This window comes from Gopherus flavomarginatus, chromosome 5 (assembly GCF_025201925.1).
Source record: "Gopherus flavomarginatus isolate rGopFla2 chromosome 5, rGopFla2.mat.asm, whole genome shotgun sequence".
NCBI classification, from domain to species: Eukaryota; Metazoa; Chordata; order Testudines; family Testudinidae; genus Gopherus; species Gopherus flavomarginatus.
This window is the reverse complement of record NC_066621.1, coordinates 19,922,406-19,944,218: the sequence shown is the minus strand read 5'-3', so window position 1 is coordinate 19,944,218 and position 21,813 is coordinate 19,922,406. Positions and strand designations below refer to the sequence as shown.

Below are 21,813 nucleotides of genomic sequence, written 5' to 3'. Positions count from 1 at the left end.
TGGCTGTGTCCGTTTTTCTTTAATCGTCTTCTCATCCCCGTTCCACTCCCCTCCACCCCCGCATCCCCGCACCTCCAGAGGACTCTGAGGAGGAGGAAGAGGAGGAGGTGGAGAATGATGACCCACCAAAAAAGCCAAAAAGGAAGCCCCCCAAAGAAATCCCAGCTGGAGAAAGCAGGGAGAGAAAACCCAAGCCGAAAGGTCAGCAGCTGGAGCCCCGGAGAAGGGGCTGACATGTGGAGGTGAACCCTGGGAGTGAGCCATGCTGCATGGGTGAGAGGAAGGATGCTCCAGCAGTGAGGGCGCTAGACTAGGACTTGGGGGAGCTGGGTCAATTCCCTGCTCCTCTGCAGACTCCGGGTGTGACCTTGGGTAAGTCACTCCCCCTTTACAAGCCTCAGTCCCCGCTCTGTGCGATGGGGACCATAGCCCTGCCCGGTCATAGGGCGTGAGGTGCTCAAATGCTATGGTGAGGCAAGGCCCGGTGAGGTACCCTCTGTCCCTGGGAATCTGTGTGTGTCCATCAGAGTCCCTCTCCTGGAAACGCCCTAGGGGACAGGAGTGGAAGGATCCTTTTGCTGCATATTTCCATTTCCCTGTCAAGTGAGGCAGATGGGCTGGGGCTGATGTTTCTTTGCCTGACTTCGGGATCCCTCCACCTTGCGAGCAGACAGCCCAGGAGTCAGATGGAGCTCGGCATTCAGAGTAATTCACAGCAGAGCTGAGCTTCCGAAGCCTGAGGATCCACCACAGGGCATGAGGGGCGAACGAGGCTCTTTCCAATCAAGCACCCTCCTCCCAGCTGGAGCCCATCCGAGTTCCTCCCTGGGGACTCCACTGGCAGGGTGTTCTCAGCATTGTCTTCCAATTAGTTGCCTCCCAGAGGAGCCAAGAGGAAATCTCTCTCCCCCTGGGTCAGTGGAGCAGGCTCAGGCTGGGTGTTATGTGACACACACTGCTAGAGAGCAGGAGATGGGGGCCTGGGACACAGGCAGGGCATGAAGAGGGCAGCTCTGATCCAAGGAGAGCCAGGACTCGGGGCTGGCCTAAGGTAAGCCCCAGCCAGAGGTTGCAGGTTGCAATGGGTGGTTATTAGGGAAGTCGGCAGGACTGAGCGGTTAACACCCAGGCCAGGAATGAGCAGAGAGCACTGGCCGGCTGAGTCCCCAAGCCTCCTGGGAAGTGACTGAGGGAGGAGGGCAGCAGAGGGCTGAGGCTCTCCTGTGTCTGTGTTTCCAGAGGCCCTGAAGTCATGTCCCTCTGTCCCCCTTTTCTCTCGTCTCCTCCCTGCCCCTCGCTCTCTCCCCTCAATAAACCTGGCTTTCCCCCATTCCCCCTCTTTCCTTTCTCCCAGGCTTGTCCCCACTCCTCCCTGATCTCTCCCCCTCCCTTCTCCATCTCTTACCCCTCGCTATTCCCTCCGCCCTCCCTGCTTGCTGCCCTTTCTCTCCCCTCCTGTCCTCACACTGGGTCCTTTCTCCCGCCCGGTAGGAGACAAAAGTGATTGCGATGCCAAGCCCAGAGCTGCCAAGCCCATGAAGAAGGAGCCGACGTCCATGTTCCAAGTGAGCAGGGACAAGAAGGAGAGAAAAGGCAAAAAGAAAGGTGAAGAGTGACAGCTGCCCATACATCCCCTGGGCCCCCAGAGCTCTCGTCATCAACAAAGGGTGCATGAGGAGTCACCACTGGTACCATGGGAGCCCTTGGGATATGGCTAGGGCTGGGTGGTCAGTACTTGGATGGGAGACCTCCCAGGAAAACTCTGGTGAGGCTTCAACAAGGGAAGCATCCTGCTCTGCCTCAGTGCTGACCCAATTCCCCTGGCACATGCCTGTCCAACGTTTGGATGAGGCCCGTGCAATCAGTAATAGACCCATGGCATGTCTCCAAAGAGTGCAGGTGCTACATAAGAACATAAAAACAACCATACTGGGTCAGACCAAAGTCCATCTAGCCCATATCCTGCCTTCCCACAGTGGCCAATGCCAGGTGCCCCAGAGGGAATGAACAGAACAGGTAATTATCAAGTGATCCATTCTCTGTCACTCATTCCCAGCTTCTGGCAACAGAGGCTAGGGACACCGTCCCTCCCCATCCTGGCTAATAGCCATTGATGGACCTATCCTCCAGGAACTTATCTAGTTCTTTTTGAACCCTGTTGTAGTCTTGGCCTTCACAACATCCTCTGGCAAAGAGTTCCACTGGTTGACTCTGCGCTGTGTGAAGAAATACTTCCGTTGGTTTGTTTTAAACCTGTTGCCTATTAATTTCATTTGGTGACCCCTAGTTCTTGGGTTATGAGAAGGAGTAAATAACACTTCTTACTTTCTCTACACCTGTCGTGATTTTATAGACCTCTATCATATCCTTCCTGTAGTCGTCTCTTTTTCCAAGCTGAAAAGTCCCAGTCTTATTAATCTCTCTTCATATGGAAGCTGTTCCATACCCCTAATCATTTTTATTGCCCTTTTCTGAACCTTTTCCAATTCCAATATATCTTTTTTGAGATGGAGTGACCACATCTGCACAAGTATTCAAGATGTGGGCATACCATGGATATATATAGAGGCTATATGATATTTTCTATTTTATTATCTATCCCTTTCTTAATGATTCCCCAACATTCTGTTCGTCTTTTTGACTGCCGCTAGCCAGATCTTGACCAAATCCCACCCTGAGCAACTCCATTCTCCTGAGAGAAATATTCCCTTGTCATGACAGATGTGTACAGTCCTTAGCTAACGTCTCTCGATGGCTTTGAGATCCTCAGATGAAAGGCACGAGTGTTAGCACAGGGATCTGTAGTCCCTCTCTTGACTGATTCCTCTGTGCGCGTGTCTTCCCCACCATAGCCCCAGCTTTCACAAACAGCGAGGAGGAAGACGACTCTGATTCCAGCACCAAGCCAATCAAACCCAACACAAAAAAGGACACGGCTTCCATGTTCCAGGCGGGAGGCGACAGCCACAAAGAGAAGAAGACCAAAAAGAAAGGTGGTTGCTCCCTGAGCGAGGGGTGCACCATGGTGGGCTCTGGGCACTGAAGGGTACAAGTCCCATTACTCAGGGCCAGCAGCAGGGCAGCGCATGGGCAGATACTGGACACCTGGGGTTACGAACTCTTCCATCTTCGCCAGGTGGGGGTATTATTGTGGGTCATATGTTTGGGCTCTAGAGGAGGAGGATGTATTGCCCCCTGCTGGCTAATTTAACTAGTGGAATTGTCCGTGTCCTTTGACTTGCCTTGTGCAGAAATGCCACAGTGGCTGCTTGTCCAGGCCAGCAGGTCCACATGATTGAGTTAGGATTCCTCACCCTCCCTTTGCTGGCAGGGTACTCATCACATTGCTTCAGACATGACCTGCCACAGCCAGGGGTCATTTAAAATGATCTGCTCCCGGATGGCAGGCTGTGTCGAGGGAAGCCACTGCCTCTATAAATCAATCCAACAATGCCCTCCACCTGCCAGTGCACTCAGCTCCTCCCTGCCATCCCGCTGGGTTGATGGGGTCTGGGCTGCTTCTGGGCAGCAAAGTGGGCGATGCCCATTGTGTGTTTCTCTCTGCAGCTCTCCCCAAAGCCGCCAGAGAGGGGAGTGAGGGAGAGGCCTCGGAAAGCCCTCAGAAGAACTCCAATAGGAAAGGGAAAGGGAAGAAATCCAAGAAGGTAAAAGGCCGGCAGGTCCAGGCTAATGGGAAGCGCAGGGAACGGGGGTTTCCTTGCGGCCTCCCTCCCCCCTGGGGTATGGCAGCCCCGGAGCCAAGTCAAGGGGCAGTTGCAGCAGCTTTCTGGTGTTAATGCTGAAGGAGGGTGGGAGGATGGGCAGGCAGCCCATCTCGCAGAGCAGGGCCATAGAAAGAATAGAGGGTGGGGCTGCCTAAAGGGGCCCCTGGCAGGTTCCCACAACAGCTGGCTGGAGGGGGTCGCCCCAGCAGGTTCTCATAGTGGAGGTTGTCCCTGGCAGGTTCCTGAAGTGGCCAGGGGGAGGAGGAGGTCACTCTGGCAGGTTCCTGAGGTGGCCACGGGGAGGAGGAGGTCACTCTGGCAGGTTTCTGAAGTGGCCAGGGGGAGGAGGCGGCCACCCCGGCAGGTTCTTGCGGTGGTCAGGGTGAGGAGGAGGTCACCCCGGTAGGTTCCTGAGGTGGCCAGGGTGAGGAGGGGGTCACCCCAACAGGTTCCTGAGGTGGCCAGGGTGAGGAGGGGGTCACCCCAACAGGTTCCTGAAGTGGCATGGGGCAGGAGGAGGTCGCCCCGGCAGGTTCGCACAGTGGTTGGGGGGACTAAGTTCAGAGAAGGGAGATGCTGAGGAGCCTGGCACTTGACTGGCCAGACCCAGGGATGATGAGGAATATGGCCCAGGGAACAGCTCTGTGACTGGATGGGAAGGGAAAGGTGCCAGAACAAGATGTGCCTGGGCACACGTCACGCGGTGGTGGGTGTGTTTCTGGCTGCTGACACTTTCTCTCTGGAAAGCCCTAGAGCAGTGTGTGCCTGAAATGAGCCCTCCCTAAAGCCTTCTCCCCTTTCCGTTCTGGGTGCCGGGCCACAGAAAGAGGAGAGGCCGCCATCCCCTGTCATCGAAGTGGACAACCTGGAAGACTTTGTGCTGCGGCCGGCTCCTCAGGGGGTAACCATCAAGTGTCGGGTCACTCGAGACAAGAAGGGGATGGACCGGGGCCTCTATCCTACATATTACTTGCACCTGGACAACGAGAAAAAGGCAAGCAGTGAGGTCCCAGCCTATTAGACTGCAGAGTACCCCTCCCAGGGGAGCGGGGCAAACCCCTCGCTCAGGGTGAGAGCTCAGTGGGGAACGATTTTCCCGCGAGAGTTTTTGTGCAATTTTCCCCACCCTGAAATGAGGCGAAAAGTCCCCATCTCAGCCAGCGTCAACTGAAGTGTTCCTTTTTGAGAAGTTCAAAACGTTTAATTTCCACTTGGACCTTGTAACTTGGATTTTAACCTGGTGTTAGCTGAATTGATAGAAATGTCCAAAGGGAAAGTGATTTTGAATCGTGAAGTGAACAGTTTTGTTCTGGACCTGTGGAATCAGCCGTCCTGGCAGTGTCAGTATGTTTCAAACATTTTTTGAATCGGGAGAGTGGTTGAAACCAACCTTTGCTCAAGCACGAAAAACTGTTTTTTTTTAGAATTCCCAACCAGCTCTACTCGGGACACTTAAAGCCAGACAAAGCACTCGAAAATATACTATCGAGATGAACACTGGCCTAATGGGTCAGAACCATCCCTGGCATAAGCCCGTGGCAGTCACTGCAGTTACTCGAAGGCTGAGTTTGTCCCAGTGAGTCTTTCCCATCTCTACCTCCTGATATTCCATGGTGGTTTCCCCTGTTTGCTCCAGACTGAGAGCAGTGTTACGAACCCATGCAGCTGTGCCTGCATACTGATGGGAGAAGGATGACTGTCAGCACTCCTATTCAATTCAGGCCCACTGTGTCTGCCTGAAGATGCACCTCTCCCAGGAGCTGATGCCTCATTTCCAATGGTGATGCTGTTTCAGTGGCAGAGTTTTCACACTGCTTCTGGAGTAGGGCTGCAGCTTGCGATTTGAAATGCGTTTGTCCGCTGATTGATCTGTTCCCTTCTGTCCATATTCACACAATCCCTCTTGGGAGATACCCCAGGCTCTTTACATCCAGTGTGATTCTGTCACTCCGCAGATGCAGTTAGAAAGCCCTAGCCACAGGGGCCATGTCTACACTGCAAAGAAAAACCCACGGCTGGCCAGGTGACTTTGGCTCAGGCTGCAGGGCTGTTCCATTGCTGTGTAGACTTTGGGGCTCTTCCACCTCACAAACCCTGTGTAGACATATCCTGAGAGCCCAAGTCAATTGACTCAGGCTCTGAGACTGCACCATGGGTTTTTCTTTGCAGCGTAGATATACCCAGTGTATGAATACAAGGCCTGGCACAGAATCGAACTCCCCAGGCAGAGTCACTGCTTAGCCAGTGTCTTTGAGAGTGTCTCCTTTTGGGAGACCCATAGATGTCATCACAATCACAGCCCGTAGACATTGGGCCGCCACCCTCTCCTTCTCTAGCATGGCGTCCTGCTGCAACGTGGGTCACATAAATATCACAGGATGGCCACTCATGAGCTTGTCCTATTGCACAAGGCAGAATTTCCAAGAGGCCTAGAGCCACTGTCCCCAGAGACTTTAAAAAGACCCCTCCATGGTAAGGATCCATGGAGATCTAAGTCCCAGACATGAGTCTAGCAGTTAGTCTGGAACACGGTGAGCTCCCTAGTCACTCCCAGCTCTTGTGGCAGTGGGTCTAGGCCCAGCTCCTGTGAAAGCTGCGTCCTGCGCTCCGAGCTTCTCCTACGTGTTGACAGTTTCATTGTTCCAGGGAAGACAACTGTCATAGGCGGTGGTGGTCATGGAGACAGAGACAGGTGATCTCTATGGTAGCTAAGGCCAGTCACCAAGGGGGCTTTGAATATCAGGACAGCGGCCTTGTACTGTATTTACTAGGGAGGTGGTGCACCACGTGTTGTATTCCCAGCAGCGTGTTAGCAAGCAGCTTGAGTGTTTTGTGCCTGATAGAGCTTCTTCAAGGTGTGCAGCTTCAGTCCTACGTACCGTGAGTTGCAACAATTGAGCATCCCCTGCGCAGCCCCTGTAATCCAGCCCCCTCCTTCCCGTCTCCGACAGGTGTTCCTGTTGGCTGGTCGGAAGCGGAAAAAGAGCAAGACCTCAAACTACCTGATTTCCATTGATCCCACTGATTTGTCCCGAGGCGGAGAGAACTTCATTGGGAAGCTGAGGTACGAGAAAAGCTGTGGCCCTGGGCAAAACTGAGTCCTAGGCCACCTCCCATCTCCAGGAGTCCAGAGCAAATTCCCAGCAGGTGACCGTGCCAGGGAGTGAAGTGAGAATACCCGCTATATTGCAGCTTCTGCCCTGTACATCTGGAATCATGCCAGCCTAGGTCTCCTGCTGCGTGGGCTATTTCCTGCATTCTGCTGTTCCTGCAGCTCTGAACCCTGGTTTAGCAAATGCTGTCGTACAGTTACGTGAATGTTGGGAGGGACAGGGAGCTTGCAAATGTAGGTGACGGGTTCAGATCCCACCCTGGTGGGTAATGAGTGAAAGTGGTCATCAACCAAGGGTTTTTAGGTGGCCTGTGTGCAGTGATTTGGTGGGTCCCAATCCTGTTCTCTGGGGACAGTTGTTCATATAATGAAAAGTGCCTTCGTACTTGACACGAATCAGCCCCCGGGCTGGCAGCCTCAGCAGAGCATCCAGGGATGGTCTGGGCCATTGGGATGGAACTCGTATCTCAGCCCTAGAGGGGTCCGTCCTGAGTAGGATGGGCCCATGGTGGGTGCAGCATGAGAGCAGCCAGTCCTGTCCCACCCTGGTCTGTCCCTGCTGCAGAGATACAGGGAGGACTCCAGTCTCCAGGACTGTCCATCTGGCTCCTTTCACTGGCACTAAATTGATGTCTAAAAGCTATCAGGACACAGTGGGCAAGGGATGATGCTTCCCCCACTGCTCCCTCACTTCCTGGGCTCAGGTGCAGTTTCCCCGTGTACATACCCTCCTTCCTACACAGAGATGTGGCCCACACTGCACCATTCAGCTTCCCCCCAGCTCCATTCGGGCTGGTTGGCTTACTACCTACAGTGCCGGCCCCACACTGATACTGCACGTAGGAGTGGAAACTGGTCCTTCAATGGCTGACGTGGGGAGAACATGTCCCCCACGGACATGGGGAACAGGTCTTGCACTGATTCCCTCAGATGGAGGAATGAGTCCCACACAATTCAGCCCCCGAAACAAAACTGTTGGAGGAAGGGGATCCAAGATTGGCAGCTGCTTGGAAACACAACGAGAAGCCAAAGAGGGTGCGCGTGTTGTTTAGGTTGCTGCTTCCTATTGCGGCCTAGTTGGGTCCTTCTGACTTTGTAGCTGGGGGTCACAGCTTTTCTGGCTAGAACTGGAGCCTCCTGTTACTAGATCTGGCTTCTGGACTGGTGCTGCGGGGCAGGGAGGGGAGAACTGGCTCCTCCGGTTCTTTCAGAAGGAGAGAGAGGTCACCTCTTGACACTGCTTTCAGCGGGGAGGAGTCCTGCCCTTCCTAGCAGCCTTCGTTGTGGGCCAGAGGCATTCACTGTGGTCTGTTGGAGCAGGGAGTGGGAGGTAGCTGTGTGTATGGTAGTTCAGAGACAGGTTGCACCCTACGAGCACCCGACCCTGTCACATAAATGACAGGAGGTTAGCTCAGAGCAGGTCAGTGGATATCAGAGGCTGGCTATCTCAGGCATGGACTAAGCACAGAGCCTAGGGAGCCAAGACCTTTTCTACCTACAGAGTTGCACCTAAAGATGCTTACCTAAAGCTGTGATTGTAAACTGGTTTCGTTATACCAGCGTGATTCTGTGTATGGGCGCTCTTCAGTCAATGCAAACCTGTCTTCTTACATCGGGTTAGCGTGAGTGAGTAACTTTGCAGGTGCAAGTTACAGAGAGAACCAATTTAAACCCATATATAAAAGCGTCCACATGAGACTTTGCATCCCTTTTCAATCCCTTTAAAGTTAATCCAATGCAATTTCTGTGCACAGATAAGCCTCTACTTATATGAGGGTGTAGCAGGACCAGTGCAGAGGCCACGGGAATCACCCACAAACTGGCCAGTGTCTGTGACATGCTATTCTCCTGCTGCAGACTGTTTTGTTTCTGCTCAGTTGTGTGTAGCAGGCACCTATCCAGAATCTTACTGACAATGCCCCTCAAAGCACGACAACCCTGATGTAAAGGAATCCGGGCTGCATTTGCAGTTAGACCACCTGCTCGGTTGCTGCGTTGGGAAGCATGGTGGGATTGGGACCCCCAAATCCCCTCTGTGCCTAGACCCTGCCCCGCTTGGCTATCTAGGGAAATGCCAGCAATCTACACAAATGTGCTAGGCAAACTGATGGGTGCGATGGATGAAGGGAGCCATGTGCAAGGGGAAACTGGGTCCGGAGGAAGCTAGGGAGCACTTCCATGCCTTGGGGTCTCATGTGGCCATACAGAGCCTGGCCTGGTGCAGGTTGTTCCCTGTGCAGGATACAGCCCATGCCCCTCCCGCCTCCCCATTAATCAGGTGCTTGTCAGGAAGTGACTGTCCTTGACAGACTCTGGTGGAGAAGAGCTGTTCCTGTCGCTCCCTGCAGAGAGATCTGGACTTTTGGGATCCCTGCAAAGAGCCCAGGTCCCCTCCTGTTTCCTCCCTTTCATTGTGCTGCTGTGGGGCATCTGCTGAGATACCATGGTGCCCCAGAGACCCCTTTCATAGCAGCACAGAGGGGAATCTAAGGAAGGGCAAATAGAGGGGTGACGGTGCCACATACGCCCCCACCCCAGGTCTTCAGCCTGATTTCTGTCTTTTGTTGTAGATCCAATTTAATGGGGACTAAGTTTACTGTGTTTGATAACGGTGTGAACCCCGACAGAGCAAACGCCGACTGGTCAAACGTGCGACAGGAGCTGTCAGCCGTCGTGTATGTAAGTAACAGATGTAGGCTCTTTCCACCCTCCCCCAGTAGAGAGCTGTGCTCGCTGAGCAGCATCCCACAGTGGCTGCCCATGATCTCCGACTTCTGTGCCAGACTGAGAGAGTCCTGGATTCATTGCCAGTAAGCGTGGCTGTCCTGCATCCTGTCCTGGAGAGCGGAGGTCTCTGTTGATCCACTGGGGGGCGGCGGTGGGGCGAGCTTCTCCCAGCTGTGTGCACATCTGGATGGGAGGCAGGGTAGTGTGGAGCACTGCGTATCCCGGTCATGATAGGGAGTCCCAGAGCATGCTGCTGTTACCAGTGGGTCAGGAAATAGCTGCTCACTCTTGGAGTGGGATGTTTGTTCTCCCTGTTCGGCATGCGTGAGCCTTCAGTGATGTATTGATGAGACCACTGGGGTTTCTATTCCAGGAGACAAACGTTTTAGGGTTCAAAGGACCCCGGAAGATGACTGTGATCATCCCTGGAATGAATTCGGACAATGAGCGGGTGCCAATCCGGCCCCGAAACGTAAGTCAGCGCACCAGCCAGCAATGCCGGGAGCAGGCCCCCTCTTTCCTCTGAGGCATCACCCACTTTTTAGCAATCTCTAAGGGAGGTGATCGTTCCCCACCCACGCACTCAGATACCACGGGGACAGGCACGGTATAAGAACTAGAACAGAATGGCAGAAGCCTACAGCTTGGAGATGATTTAAAGGGGCATGGAAGGTCCAGACCAGTGCCCAGATGCACACATGAGATACATGGGGCCATATACTGCCTTGGATCTCCATGGCCAGCTCCCCTTGATGTCAGGAGTACCAGGGGGGTGCACACATGGTACACAACCTGATACGGACCCTGCACACCCTGGGAAATAGTCACAGGGACTCCTAGGGGTAGAAAGACTCGCGCTGCCTCCTGAGCGTGTTTTCTCACTGGTCCCAGGATAACGATGGGCTGCTTACGAGATGGCAGAACAAGAACATGGACAACCTGATTGAGCTGCACAACAAGGCCCCGGTATGGAATGACGAGACCCAGTCTTACGTCCTGAACTTCCACGGCAGAGTCACCCACGCCTCCGTCAAGAACTTCCAGATTGTGCACAGCAACGATCGTAAGTCCGCAGGGAGAGTCACCCGGCAAGGTCGATTTCCCCAGTCAGGGAGCAGCGCACGAGACACAGGCGATTCCCGCCAAGAGGGTGGGGATTGTCAGTCTGGAGGGATCTCACGCCATCTCTCCAGCTTAGGTTTTGTGCTTGTGAGCTTCATTCTGGTCATTGTGAGCAGCGTTATCCCATGGGATATGAATGGAAAGCTGATCTGGGCCTTGAATTGGCACCAGATGAGAACTGGGAGAATATGGTGTCCTCAGCAACTTTTCTGGGCTGCTGCAGTCTGTCCCCGGAACACAGTCCTGGCACCCTGCTCTGGGGCTCGCACGTTACTGGCATGGCAGTTATGGTGCTAGGCACACACCTTGCTGAGCACGGTCGCTTCATTCACCCTCTCTGCTCCCCGGGCGTAGGTAGTATCTGAGCCAAAGCGAGTTTCCCGTCCTGACAGTCACAGAGGGTCAGCTGAGTCTGCTCGGCTTCAGGCATCACCTGGAGAGTCAGACATCCAGTGGTGGGGGCAGAGTCTTTACCATGGGGGAGAAGGAACAGTCCCAGCAGGCTGAGTGGTGGGATTGGCAGCTGGAAAGGTCTTGTTCCCGCTCGGAAACATGCAGGCCATTTGATCTGAGAGGAATCCTGGTGGGAGTTTCCAGACCATAATCTCACTTCAAATAAGGGGCTACGCTCTGCAATGAACCTGCTCGGAGGGAGCGTTAGGCCCATTGCGCAAGCAAAACAGTACTCCTTAGGAGCCTTGCTGCTCACAGCTCTGGGCCCATGATGGGCCAAATTCGTGCTCTGTGTGGATCGTGCTGGAGTGGAGCACCAGGGGGAGCCAGAGGGCCAGGCAGATTGTACTAGGGGATTGGGGCTACGTGGGTCTGGTGGACAAGGGAGCCCTGCCGAAGTTCTGCAGTTCCCCAGTCTGGCTCATGCTGCTTGAGCCTGGAACCTTCCATGGGCACGGTCTAGCAGCAAGGAAATTGTTCTCCTCTGGGCCTTTAAACAAGGGCTCTGCCTTGCTGTGCTCCCGGCTCAGCTTCTCACTGCTGGTCACTGGATGAATAACTAGGACAGGGGTCGACAAGCTTTCAGAAGTAGTGTGCCGAATCTTCATTTATTCACTCTAATTTAAGGTTTCACGTGCCAGTAATACATTTAAACATTTTTAGAAGGTCTCTTTCTATAAGTCTATAATATATAACTAAACTATTGTTGTATGTAAAGTAAATAAGGATTTTAAAATGTTTAAGAAGCTTCATTTAAAATTAAATTAAAATGCAGAGCCCCCTGGACGGGTGGCCAGGACCCGGGCAGTGTGAGTGCCACTGAAAATCACCTTGCGTGCCGCCTTCGGCATCTGTGCCATAGGTTGCCTATCCCTGAACTAGGAGAAGGCCCTGGGATGCCGCTGTCCAGAATTCCCCACCCAGGCCATCAGTGCTGCTGCCCACTCCTGGTGGGGCCCCTGCTGATGGGGAGAGCTCACAGAGCAGGTCATCCTACCAGGGCCCCAATCTGGGCCCAAGCCCTGAGCTGGGGGAGGGGGGCACGAGAGGCAGTGAGCACCCTCGCCCCGAAACCCATTCGATAAGCTAATCCAACCCTGGTGTAAGCAAGCCCAGCTCCCACTGATGCCAATAGCTGAGCGCCTGCCTACACCAGCGTTACGTGGGCCTCTTTTGTGGTTGGTTTTGAATCCATTGCATCTGAACTCCCCGTATCGCATGTACGATCACAGAGGGAGAAATTATAGGAATTATTTGGGGGCAGTTCTCTGGGCCCGTGCTCTGCCGGAGGTCAGGCTACATGATCACTGTGGTCCCGTCTGGCTTTGGAATCTATGAAAATTCACCTCTGGGCAGAGTCCCGGCACAACCACTTATGTCCCCCGATATGCATCACATAAGTCCTTAAAAATCAGGCTTGTGGGGCTAAAAGAGCTCAGGGCTACATTTTCAAGCATTCAGCACCCACAAATGGGGCCTGGCGCTTTGGGAGCTGAGCTCTTTGGGAAACCTGGCCCAAGCAGGGGGGGGTGATGAGACCTTTTGAAAATTCTGGCCCCTAGGTGTAAGTGGGAGTTGAGCAATCTACAGACCTTGGGCAGCCTCTGCTCGGAGGAGGGAGTCCCACCCAGAGGCCGAAACAATCGTGTGTTGGCTCCGTTCCGAGGCTGATGCTGGAGACAGAATGACATTTTACTTGGTTGGCTTCATGACTTGGCTAGATTTGGAAGGTCCCTGAGGATCAGTCAGAGAGTTCGAAGTTTAGACAGCTGACTGCTTGGGGGCTGTTGGGCTCCACCCACCCTGTACCCCAGACTTGCAGCAGAGACCACCTGCAAATATCTGAGCGAGAGCAGCTCAGCGGCTTTATGAAGCGTGCAAAGCAGTGAGGCACTCTTCTGCCTGTCACCTGTCCAGTCCAATCAGGGGACGTTCATGTCCAGAGTGTTGGATTACAGGACAGAAAGAACCTGTCAGGGGGCCCCCCCGGTTATTTTTACAGATTTCCTGTCACCCTCGCTGGTGTAACAAAAGGAAGCCACAGGAGAGGCTGTGGGCTTGGGGAGTGCCACTGCTGTGCTGAGAATGGTCAGGTCAGGAATTCTAGCAAGGGATCAGTTTCCCCTTGGGAGAGGCAGTGTTTGGGACTCCTGTGTTCTCTTACCCTATCGGCGCTGAGAGAGGAAGGGCTGGTTCTGCTGATTAAATGGCAATGCTTATTGTCAGGCAGGTGGCTGAGCTCTGCCCCCACCCTGCTCAGTCTCCTCCTGCTCTGCTGGGTTTGACCTTTGAGCGAGAGCCCTGCGGCCTTTCAGTCCACCATGGCACAGTGCTTCGCTCAGCCACAGCCTGGGAGCTGGCAGCAGGTGCAGGACTCACACATTCAAACTCGGAGACACGACGCATTGCTTCTTTGGAAGGTCACCTTCGATGGACAGACTGCAGAGGCTGGGTTCAAGCTGAGCCCCTGGGCATTCAGATCCCTAGGGGTACGACTTCAGCCTCTGGGAGCTGAAAAACTGAACTGGAAACAGTTCATCAGATGGACAACCTCGTGGGTTTTCTGGCTGGGCTGCTGGGGGTAACAGCGCGAACAGGAATTCAGAGGTATAGAGGAGCACTTCGTCTGGTGCCTCCTCCTAGTCAAGGATCTCAAAGTTTTGACATGTATTAATGAATCAAACCTCTCAACCCGTTTAGTTATCCCTGGGTTACCGATGGGAAAACTGATGCAGCTCACGAGGTTCAAAGTGACTAGGAGGGACCAGGACGCTGGAGATCTGAATTCTGTTCTGGGCTCTGCCACAGACTGCGTAGCCTTGTGTAGTCTCCTATGCCAGAGTTCTGGCTGCCTGGCTGGTTGGAGGGTGTGGGGCTTGGACCCTTGGTGCTCAGTCCAGCCCAGGAACCTGTTCGTGTGCTCTGATGGCCTCTTACCGCCTCTCTTTCAGCTGACTACATTGTGATGCAGTTCGGCCGCGTGGCGGACGATGCTTTCACCATGGACTACAACTACCCTATGTGCACTGTGCAGGCTTTCGCCATTGCCCTGTCCAGCTTTGATGGGAAGCTGGCCTGTGAATAACATGCCTGGGAGCCCTACGTCCCTGAGCCGCACTGAGCCTAGGCCAGATGGAGGGGCAACATTGCCAGCTGGAGCAGCTGAGCTAGGCAGGGGTTCGCCTACAATACGGGGATCTGTGCTGACACTCGAGAACCCATGAATCACTCTGCGGATGTGAATAACAGCTGGACTGGTGTTACTAATGTTACCTGTCCACATCTGGAGAGTGGAGTGGAATGAGACCAAGTGGAGTCGTTAAATGCAAATACATATCCACTGATTAGGGTGTAGAAGGTCAGATATCACACAGTCACCATTCCGTCTTCCTCAGCTTCCACCCTGATGGAGGAGATGGCCCCAAGCACTGCAGATACGCTCTTTTAAGCTATAGTGGGTTGGATCGTTACGGTAGAATACCAGATACTTTTTGTACTCTTGTCTCCATTGAGTCTGTGGGTGGTTCAGAACTGGCCACTGGTCCCAGACCACAAAGCACAATTGCTCCCTCTATATGTTTAGCGGATGAGCCCGACAGTTGCTCTGACTTCAGGAAGTTCCTCGGAATCCCTGAAATACTTTGATTTTTTTAGATTCTGTTTTATAGATTGTAGCATTAGGTTTAAATGACACAGGTGGGGGAGCAGGTTGTTTTAATTTGTTTTCTTTGTACTGATAATGGTTAATAAATGAAGAACTGTGGGACAAGTCTCTGATCATTAAAAAAATGAAATTGAACTTTGTGCTGGACCAGAGTACTTTCTATATCCCCACAATAGGTACAGCAAGGGAATGGAAGGTAAGTATCCCTCACGTGCACTGTCCAGCCAATGTGATTCCTCCCTCTCCAGGCAGAACATGTATTGGATTCTTGGAGAGCAATACTCTGACCTCTAGCTATGCAGCATTCATGGCTGGTTCATGGAGAGCACCGGTCTGGGATGTACTTGTGAAGGTGCTTCTAACCAGAACAAGGCACAAGCTTCGTCAAGAGCTTGTCTGGATTTTGTATGAGCAGAGATGGACTTAATTCCAAACCTATGCATTCCCATCTCCTCCGTGCACCCATTGGGAAATGGCCCCTTGTGACTATCTGCAGGCCCTGAACCTGGGCCCACATCCACAACACCAGCACCACCCAATGAGTCTACTAGTGACTGGAGTATTGAGATAATACTCCACTTATGCTCCACTAAAGGTACCACCCACAGGGACCTGATTGGAGAAGCTCCAGAGTCCCTGTTTCGGCCAAGTACACTATTTAAGCTAGAAAGAGACATAGTAAGTTGTCTGTACAACAAGGTGGATCCTGGCTTGTTGCTATCACAGCCTCTGCTGTCTGCTACCTGACTTCCAGTCTTGTCCCCAGTCCTTGCCCTGTTCCTGGCTCCTGCCCTCAGCCTCATCTACTCCCTGAATCCTGTCACCCTGGTTCTTAATGGCCCCAGCTCTGACCCTAGGCTACAACTCCTTGGATTCTGCTGGCCCTCGGCTGTGACCTTGACATTGGCTCTGACCACTGGGTGTGGCTGCCCAAGCCCCTCTGACACTTCTCCTCCCTTGCTTCTGACACCCAGGGCCTGATTCTCCATTGCCCTGTGTCTTGCATAGTCTTTTATAGCAGCGCAAACGCGATATAAAATGCTGCCATTGTGACTGGGTGGTGTCGGGCACTCACTGTGCCACATAAAGTGCTAGGCAATGGAGTCTGTCGATGCTTTGAGGTCATTAACCTTTCCTTACGCTCCAAGGAGTCAGCCCTTGAGGAACACCAGATTCCCTCTGCATGGTATATGTAATCTCCCTCCTCCCCTCCCTATAGGCTTTTCTGAATGAGAATGGCCCCAGAGCCACTTGCTTTGAGTATCTAAATCTTGCCAATGGGTGCAAATATTGAAGCAACCAGATGAGGCCATAGTAATTTAAAATCACCTGCATCAAGTGCGTGGAAGGTAAACGCAGCCAGGCTGTTCCACAAAGAACAGATTCAAAGCCAGTCCCCTCCTAATGGGAGGGGAATCTTTTAAAAGAGAGCCTGTGCCTTGAGTTATCTTTATTGAATGAATAGGAATTGCAAACACTCCCACCCCTCTCTAGCCTCCCTGCCTAGCAGGCAGTGCAGCCTGTAGCCACACCACTGCTGGCTGGGATCCGGTTCCACCGGACAAGTTGAGCACGATTGGGTTGGGTCCTTACTCGGAGGAGAGACCTCAAGGGGAAAAGGCAAGGTGCTACAGGAAGTGCTGGCAGTGACTCAGAAGGCGTGGTGCTCTTCCTTCTGAGTCAGTACTTATGTATTGACTAGTGGCGTGACCTTGTCTCTCTGAAAAGTCCTCCTACCCCAACCTTCTGACCACTCATTTCAGCTCTCCAGGGTGTTTTCAGGAAGAGCAGGCACGTTTGAAATTTGGCCAAGACACCAGGGCTAATTTGGGTAACTAGCTTTTGCCTACTGAACAGTCTCCTTTCTGCTTCTGATTGGCTGCCATGCTATTCTTCACTTCCTGTCCTAAACTGCTGCCCAGTGCTGTGGGGCATCAGGTGACTGTTGTCTGTCAGAGAATCATGCAGGTAGGTGTAGCAGGAGCATTGGAGGGTGCTCTGTAAATTGGCGTGGTAAAGAAGTCACTATTAACTGTTAAGCCTTCATCCTTTCCACTCCTTTAATGGTGGTTGTTCTGAGGGGTGGGGTGTCTCTATCCCTCCTTCTCTTTCATAAACTCCCTGGGTGGAGTGACAACTCGACTGCAGTGCCATGGCCAGGCTCCCAAGCAAATCCACGAATAAGCCGGTGGTAATGAACACTGGGAGGGGAGTGGGGAAAGAAACCAGAGCTGCAGCACCAAAACCAGCAGGGATCCATGGGTCCTGGCCTCTGATCTCCCACAGAAAAGCCAGAAAGGCAGCGACCTAGTGCTAATTATAGAATCTTAGAAATGTAGGGGTGGAAGGTACCTCAAGAAGTCATCCAGTCCAGGCCCAAGCACGGAGGCAGTTTCAAGTAAACCCAGCCACACAGTATAGTAACGGGATATAAAGTACCTCCTTACTGCTCATAGCGCACAGGGGACAGCAGGCTTTGCTGAGCCACTGTACCCATTGTCAGGGGTAGGTAGGCACCACAGCCTGACTTTCTATCCCTCTTGTGCTGTGTGGGGTTGTGCAGTTATAAGAATGATGACTAATGCATAGTGATGTTTGTGGTCCCAGACGACTGATTTTTAAAGATAAATTATTAAAAAACCAAACCATTGCTTCATGGTGTGCTTCAGAGGAACTCCCAAAGAACTGCCATCTTTCACAATGGCCACCCTCTCCCCATGTTCTCAAAGAGAGCAGGGCCACCAGCTACCATCAGCCGCTCTCTGGGGTTGATCCCTGGGAATTCTTGGACCCCTATGGGTCCTCTTTGGCAGTCAGGCACAGAGCGGGAGGGGAAGGGAGTTACAGCTGGAGAAGACTTTATAGAGCACCCCTATCCCGACCCCGGGGGCCCAATGCAGAATGGCCCCTTACAGTATTATTTTCTAGTGTGTGTTGTCTCAGCCTCTCTAAATGATGGTGGAATCTCTTGCAGAACATCCTGCAGAGCTCACATCAGGTGTCTGTGGCACTAGAGGGTTTTGTAGCTCATCCCCCTTTACCAGGATGTAGTGGGTTGTCCCCATCTGTTGCCTTGTTGCATCAGGAAAGGTGGGGCCTAAGCATGGAGGAGAGGGTGAGGATAATTCATCTTACCACCACCAGGCAAACTGCGCATATCCAAGACTTATCTCCTACAACCACATAGTGAGAGCTGAGGACCTCTTGTGTGGTTAAAAGGTGGAGTGTTAGGCAGGTCAGACTCCTTTGCTCCAGATCAGAGACTGTCCTCATTACATTCACTGTTCTTCTGTGCCTGCAGCCTCTGATTAGGGATCATCAAAGTGTAGAAAGTAAGATCTTTCAGCCCAGATTCCAAACTGGAACCAAACCTTTGCAGAGACTGGGAAAAGTCTGGATACCTTCTGAGGGTGGGTTTTTTCATGCTTTTCTTGATTACCTGAGCATAGATGGAAGAAGAAGAGCCAAATTACAGCAAGAACAGCAGTTCAGTGCTATTTGAGTCCATCAGAAATGGGGCACCTATAAAGTCATTAAAAGGCCTGGTGCAAAACTTTGCCTAGAGGTGGGTTTTTTTGTTTGTTTTGGTGGGTACCATCCAAATCAAACATCTGAACCTTTTCAGTTTTGCCCATTATTGTCTCTGATCCCCAGAAAAATATTGTTTTACCTAATCCAAATATCAGCCCAACACAGCCTAAACAATTATTGTAACACTACCGCAGAGAGCAAACACGGAGCTAACTGAAAAACAGAACCCCCAGTATATAAACAACAAGCACCTTTCAGAATTACTTCAGTACGCACAATTCTAGCACCACATGCATGCAGCCAACAACAATTAAAGCACACAGCAGTAATCCCAAACTCGGTTACACGTACAAATAATTAAAACTGAAACCAACTGCAGCACAAGAAACAACTGAAAACAATTTAGTAGGGCAGGAGATACTTGGTCCTTTGTTTGCTCTGGCTGTTAGTGCCAGAGACAGCAGAAGAGAATAAGGGTTGAAGCACTTGAAATGTGCATCTGTTTTGTGCTACCCAGAGTGTGATGGATACAAAGAAAGACCAATGCGTGAAGATAGTGGGAGGGGCAAAAGGAATGTTTGCTGCAGGGAAAGATCAAAAAATAAGAGATCTTATCGACTTAGTTTAGGCTTAAAATATTTTTTCTTTTAAAGGGTTTTACAGATTTCACTCAAAGCAAAATACTCACAGCCACATTAATTGCATGCCTCTTTAGCCCATTAGAAACCCAGAGGAAAGGGGTGGGTAGCATCATTGTTTGTCCAATGAACCAGTAGGGAGATGCATTTTAGTTTCACAACTCTGACAGTTGCACGCAATGGAAAGTGGAAAAAAAAATATTACACTCTAAAGTAGGGTAAAGCCTTACCTCCCAGGTGCTGCTTAATCAAGGATCCTGCTCTTCTAGCCAGTTGGCCACAGGGTCACCCAGAACATTGTTGTTGGAGTCCCCAGTAGATGCTCTGCCTATCAGGCAAATTTCAGCTGTACCAGTAATCAGGAGAGGATGCGTTCAAGGCCTGATGCTCACAGCCTCCCCCTACTAAAGTTGGTTGTGATTGGTCTGCCACTGTGTCTGGGTCCTGATGCTGCACAGTCTCAGCATATTGTGGGCCATAGACAATGAACAGGCCTCTTTTCTCATTGCTTTGCCCAGCCTTCATCTTGGTCCTCAGTTCTAACCCTGCGCTGCCCAAACTTCTCTCCTGGTGGCTCCTGCTTGTCATTTGCCCCCTTTTGGTGATGCTCCCACACTATTCCCTGTTCTCACAATCATCACCGGTCAGGCTCCTTCCTGACATTGGTTAAACCCTGGTCCACAAGGCCTATGTGCATTAATGTCCTCACACAATGCCATCCAGCACTCCCTATGTTAATGGTTCAACATGATGGAGGGGAGTTATTCCACTGCATGGAAATATATGAATGAACAAATGGAGTTAAACAGGCATAGGGCAGAGGGACTACGTACGTGGGGAGAGCAAGCTTGTCCTGCCACTGATGGAGTGGTACCTGCTCTGTGAATGGACAAGCACTTGATTATTACTGCTACAGTAGCACCATTGGGCTGGACGCTGGACATACACATAGTCCCTTCTCTGAAGAATGTAGTGTCTCAATAGATCAGACAAAAAAAGGGTGAAACAAAAGCCCAGCGAGGAGATGTGAGTGACTAAACTCACCCAATAGGTTAGTGATAAAGGCAGGATTAGAACGCTGATCCCCTTATCACCCAGTGAGTGCCTGCCCCACTAGACCATGCTGTTTCTTAGCAAGCAGGTATCTCAGTCCAATACTTTTAACCAGGGCTAAACGTTAGTGGCTGTGTTCTTGTGTTGTTCACTCTGGTTTGTCTATTTTAAAATATTTTATAATTGAAATCCTTAGAGGAGGAAGGGAATCCTCTGGCAGCCAATCTGGAACTCTGGCCTTCTGGATGATTAGAGTAGTCTCTTCCTCTTTGCCATGAACTACCAGGACTAATTGGGAAGCCAATGTTTTGTTACTGACTTAAATACAATCTTTTTAATCAATTCAGGACAAGTTTGGGATTTTTACAATGCTGTAGCTAGTCTTGGTGCATTGCCTAGATTCGGACGTTCCAGCCATAGGGAAATATTATTTATGGCTTTATTGCTTGCAGCTCTTTTATGTTATAATTTGGAAATGGAAGCGGCTGTTTCCCACCAGTGGAAGAGGAAAAGCAGCGGCAAGTATTACGGACTTCTGACACACGACTCGACCAAACCACTGCATCTGAATTTGCCTCATTCTATAAGGGGCAGAGCCAAACGACACAGAAGTTTCAATCTAATTCTCTAAACAAAATAAGGTTCCCAATCAGTCATGCACGTGTTTAACTTTACACACAGAAACAGTCCCATGGCTCCTCCCATGCACAACATGACTCAGGTTCTTAAATTTTGCAGGATTAGGCCTTTATTACACTGCTTGGGCCAGATGCTTAGCAACAGGCGCGTGCCAAGGGCAGGAGAGTTTGATGCGGTTTTATTCATCATGCTAGATTGCTGAATGTGCGGGATGGCTGTAGCTTAACAGGCCTTGGTAGTGCTTATCTAGTCCTGAATCACTCAAATAAAACAAATTCTAAATGAAACCTAAAAAGCAAAACCTAAGTCTTATAAACTGACAAGAAATCATGGTCTGAAAAACACAATCTGTGAGCAGTCATTTAACTGTGAATTCTTGCCAACTACAAGGAAGGGGTTTACAATTATTATTTGTATTTTGGTACTGCCTAGAGCTCCGGTCATGAACCAGGACCCCATTGTACTAAGGGCTGTACAAATACAGAATAAAAAGACGGTCCCTACCCTGCAGGAACAATTCATATAGTGGGAGTGCTGAGAACCATTGAACCAATCTGTAAATCCTGTACGTGATAGAAACCACTTCAAGCCAGGGGATGCTGCAGCGCCCCCAGCACTCCTAGTTCCGGCACCTATGCCCTGCCCCCAAAGACCTTACAATATAATTAGACCACAAGAGCTGTATTTCCAAGTGCTCAGCACCTGCAACCAAGGCCAGATTTTTCAAGGGCCGCCCGGGGGGGGGGCAAGTGGGGCAATTTGCGCCAGGCCCCGGGCCCCGCAGGGGCCCCCACGAGAGTTTTTCGGGGCCCCTGGAGCAGGGTCCTTCACTCACTCTGGGTCTTTGGCAGCAATTTGGTGGCAGGGGGTCCTTCGCCCTGGGACCCACCGCCGAAGGGCCGGGTCTTCGGCGGCAGTTAGGTGGCAGGGGCCCCCGTTGCCAAAGACCCCAGGCCCCTTGAATCTTCCAGGCAGTCCTGGATTTTCCAAAGAACTGAGCTGCTATTTAGGCACCAAAATAAGTGGCTGGGTTTTCAGAAGAGCCCAGCACACTGGGGGCTGAGCTTTTTGGAAAAATCTGTCCATCAGTGCCACAGTGGGAGCTGCTGCCTGCTTTTGAAAATTTGGTCCTTTATTCAAGTGCCTAAA

At 51.7% G+C, this 21,813-nt stretch overlaps 1 protein-coding gene across 1 annotated transcript in view; it reads left to right on the top strand.

Annotated features, from left to right (window-relative positions):
* The window catches only part of TULP1 (TUB like protein 1), a 36,817-nt gene extending 21,904 nt beyond the window's left edge, over window positions 1-14,913 (top strand). Inside the window, exons 5-14 of the mRNA XM_050953140.1 lie at window positions 81-201; window positions 1,492-1,605; window positions 2,853-2,993; window positions 3,568-3,665; window positions 4,549-4,719; window positions 6,677-6,789; window positions 9,408-9,516; window positions 9,938-10,036; window positions 10,456-10,627; window positions 14,091-14,913. Coding sequence (XP_050809097.1) covers window positions 81-201; window positions 1,492-1,605; window positions 2,853-2,993; window positions 3,568-3,665; window positions 4,549-4,719; window positions 6,677-6,789; window positions 9,408-9,516; window positions 9,938-10,036; window positions 10,456-10,627; window positions 14,091-14,224 — 1,272 coding nt within the window. The 3' untranslated portion in view covers window positions 14,225-14,913. The remainder of the gene's footprint in view (window positions 1-80; window positions 202-1,491; window positions 1,606-2,852; window positions 2,994-3,567; window positions 3,666-4,548; window positions 4,720-6,676; window positions 6,790-9,407; window positions 9,517-9,937; window positions 10,037-10,455; window positions 10,628-14,090) is intronic.
* Window positions 14,914-21,813: the final 6,900 nt, after the last annotated feature.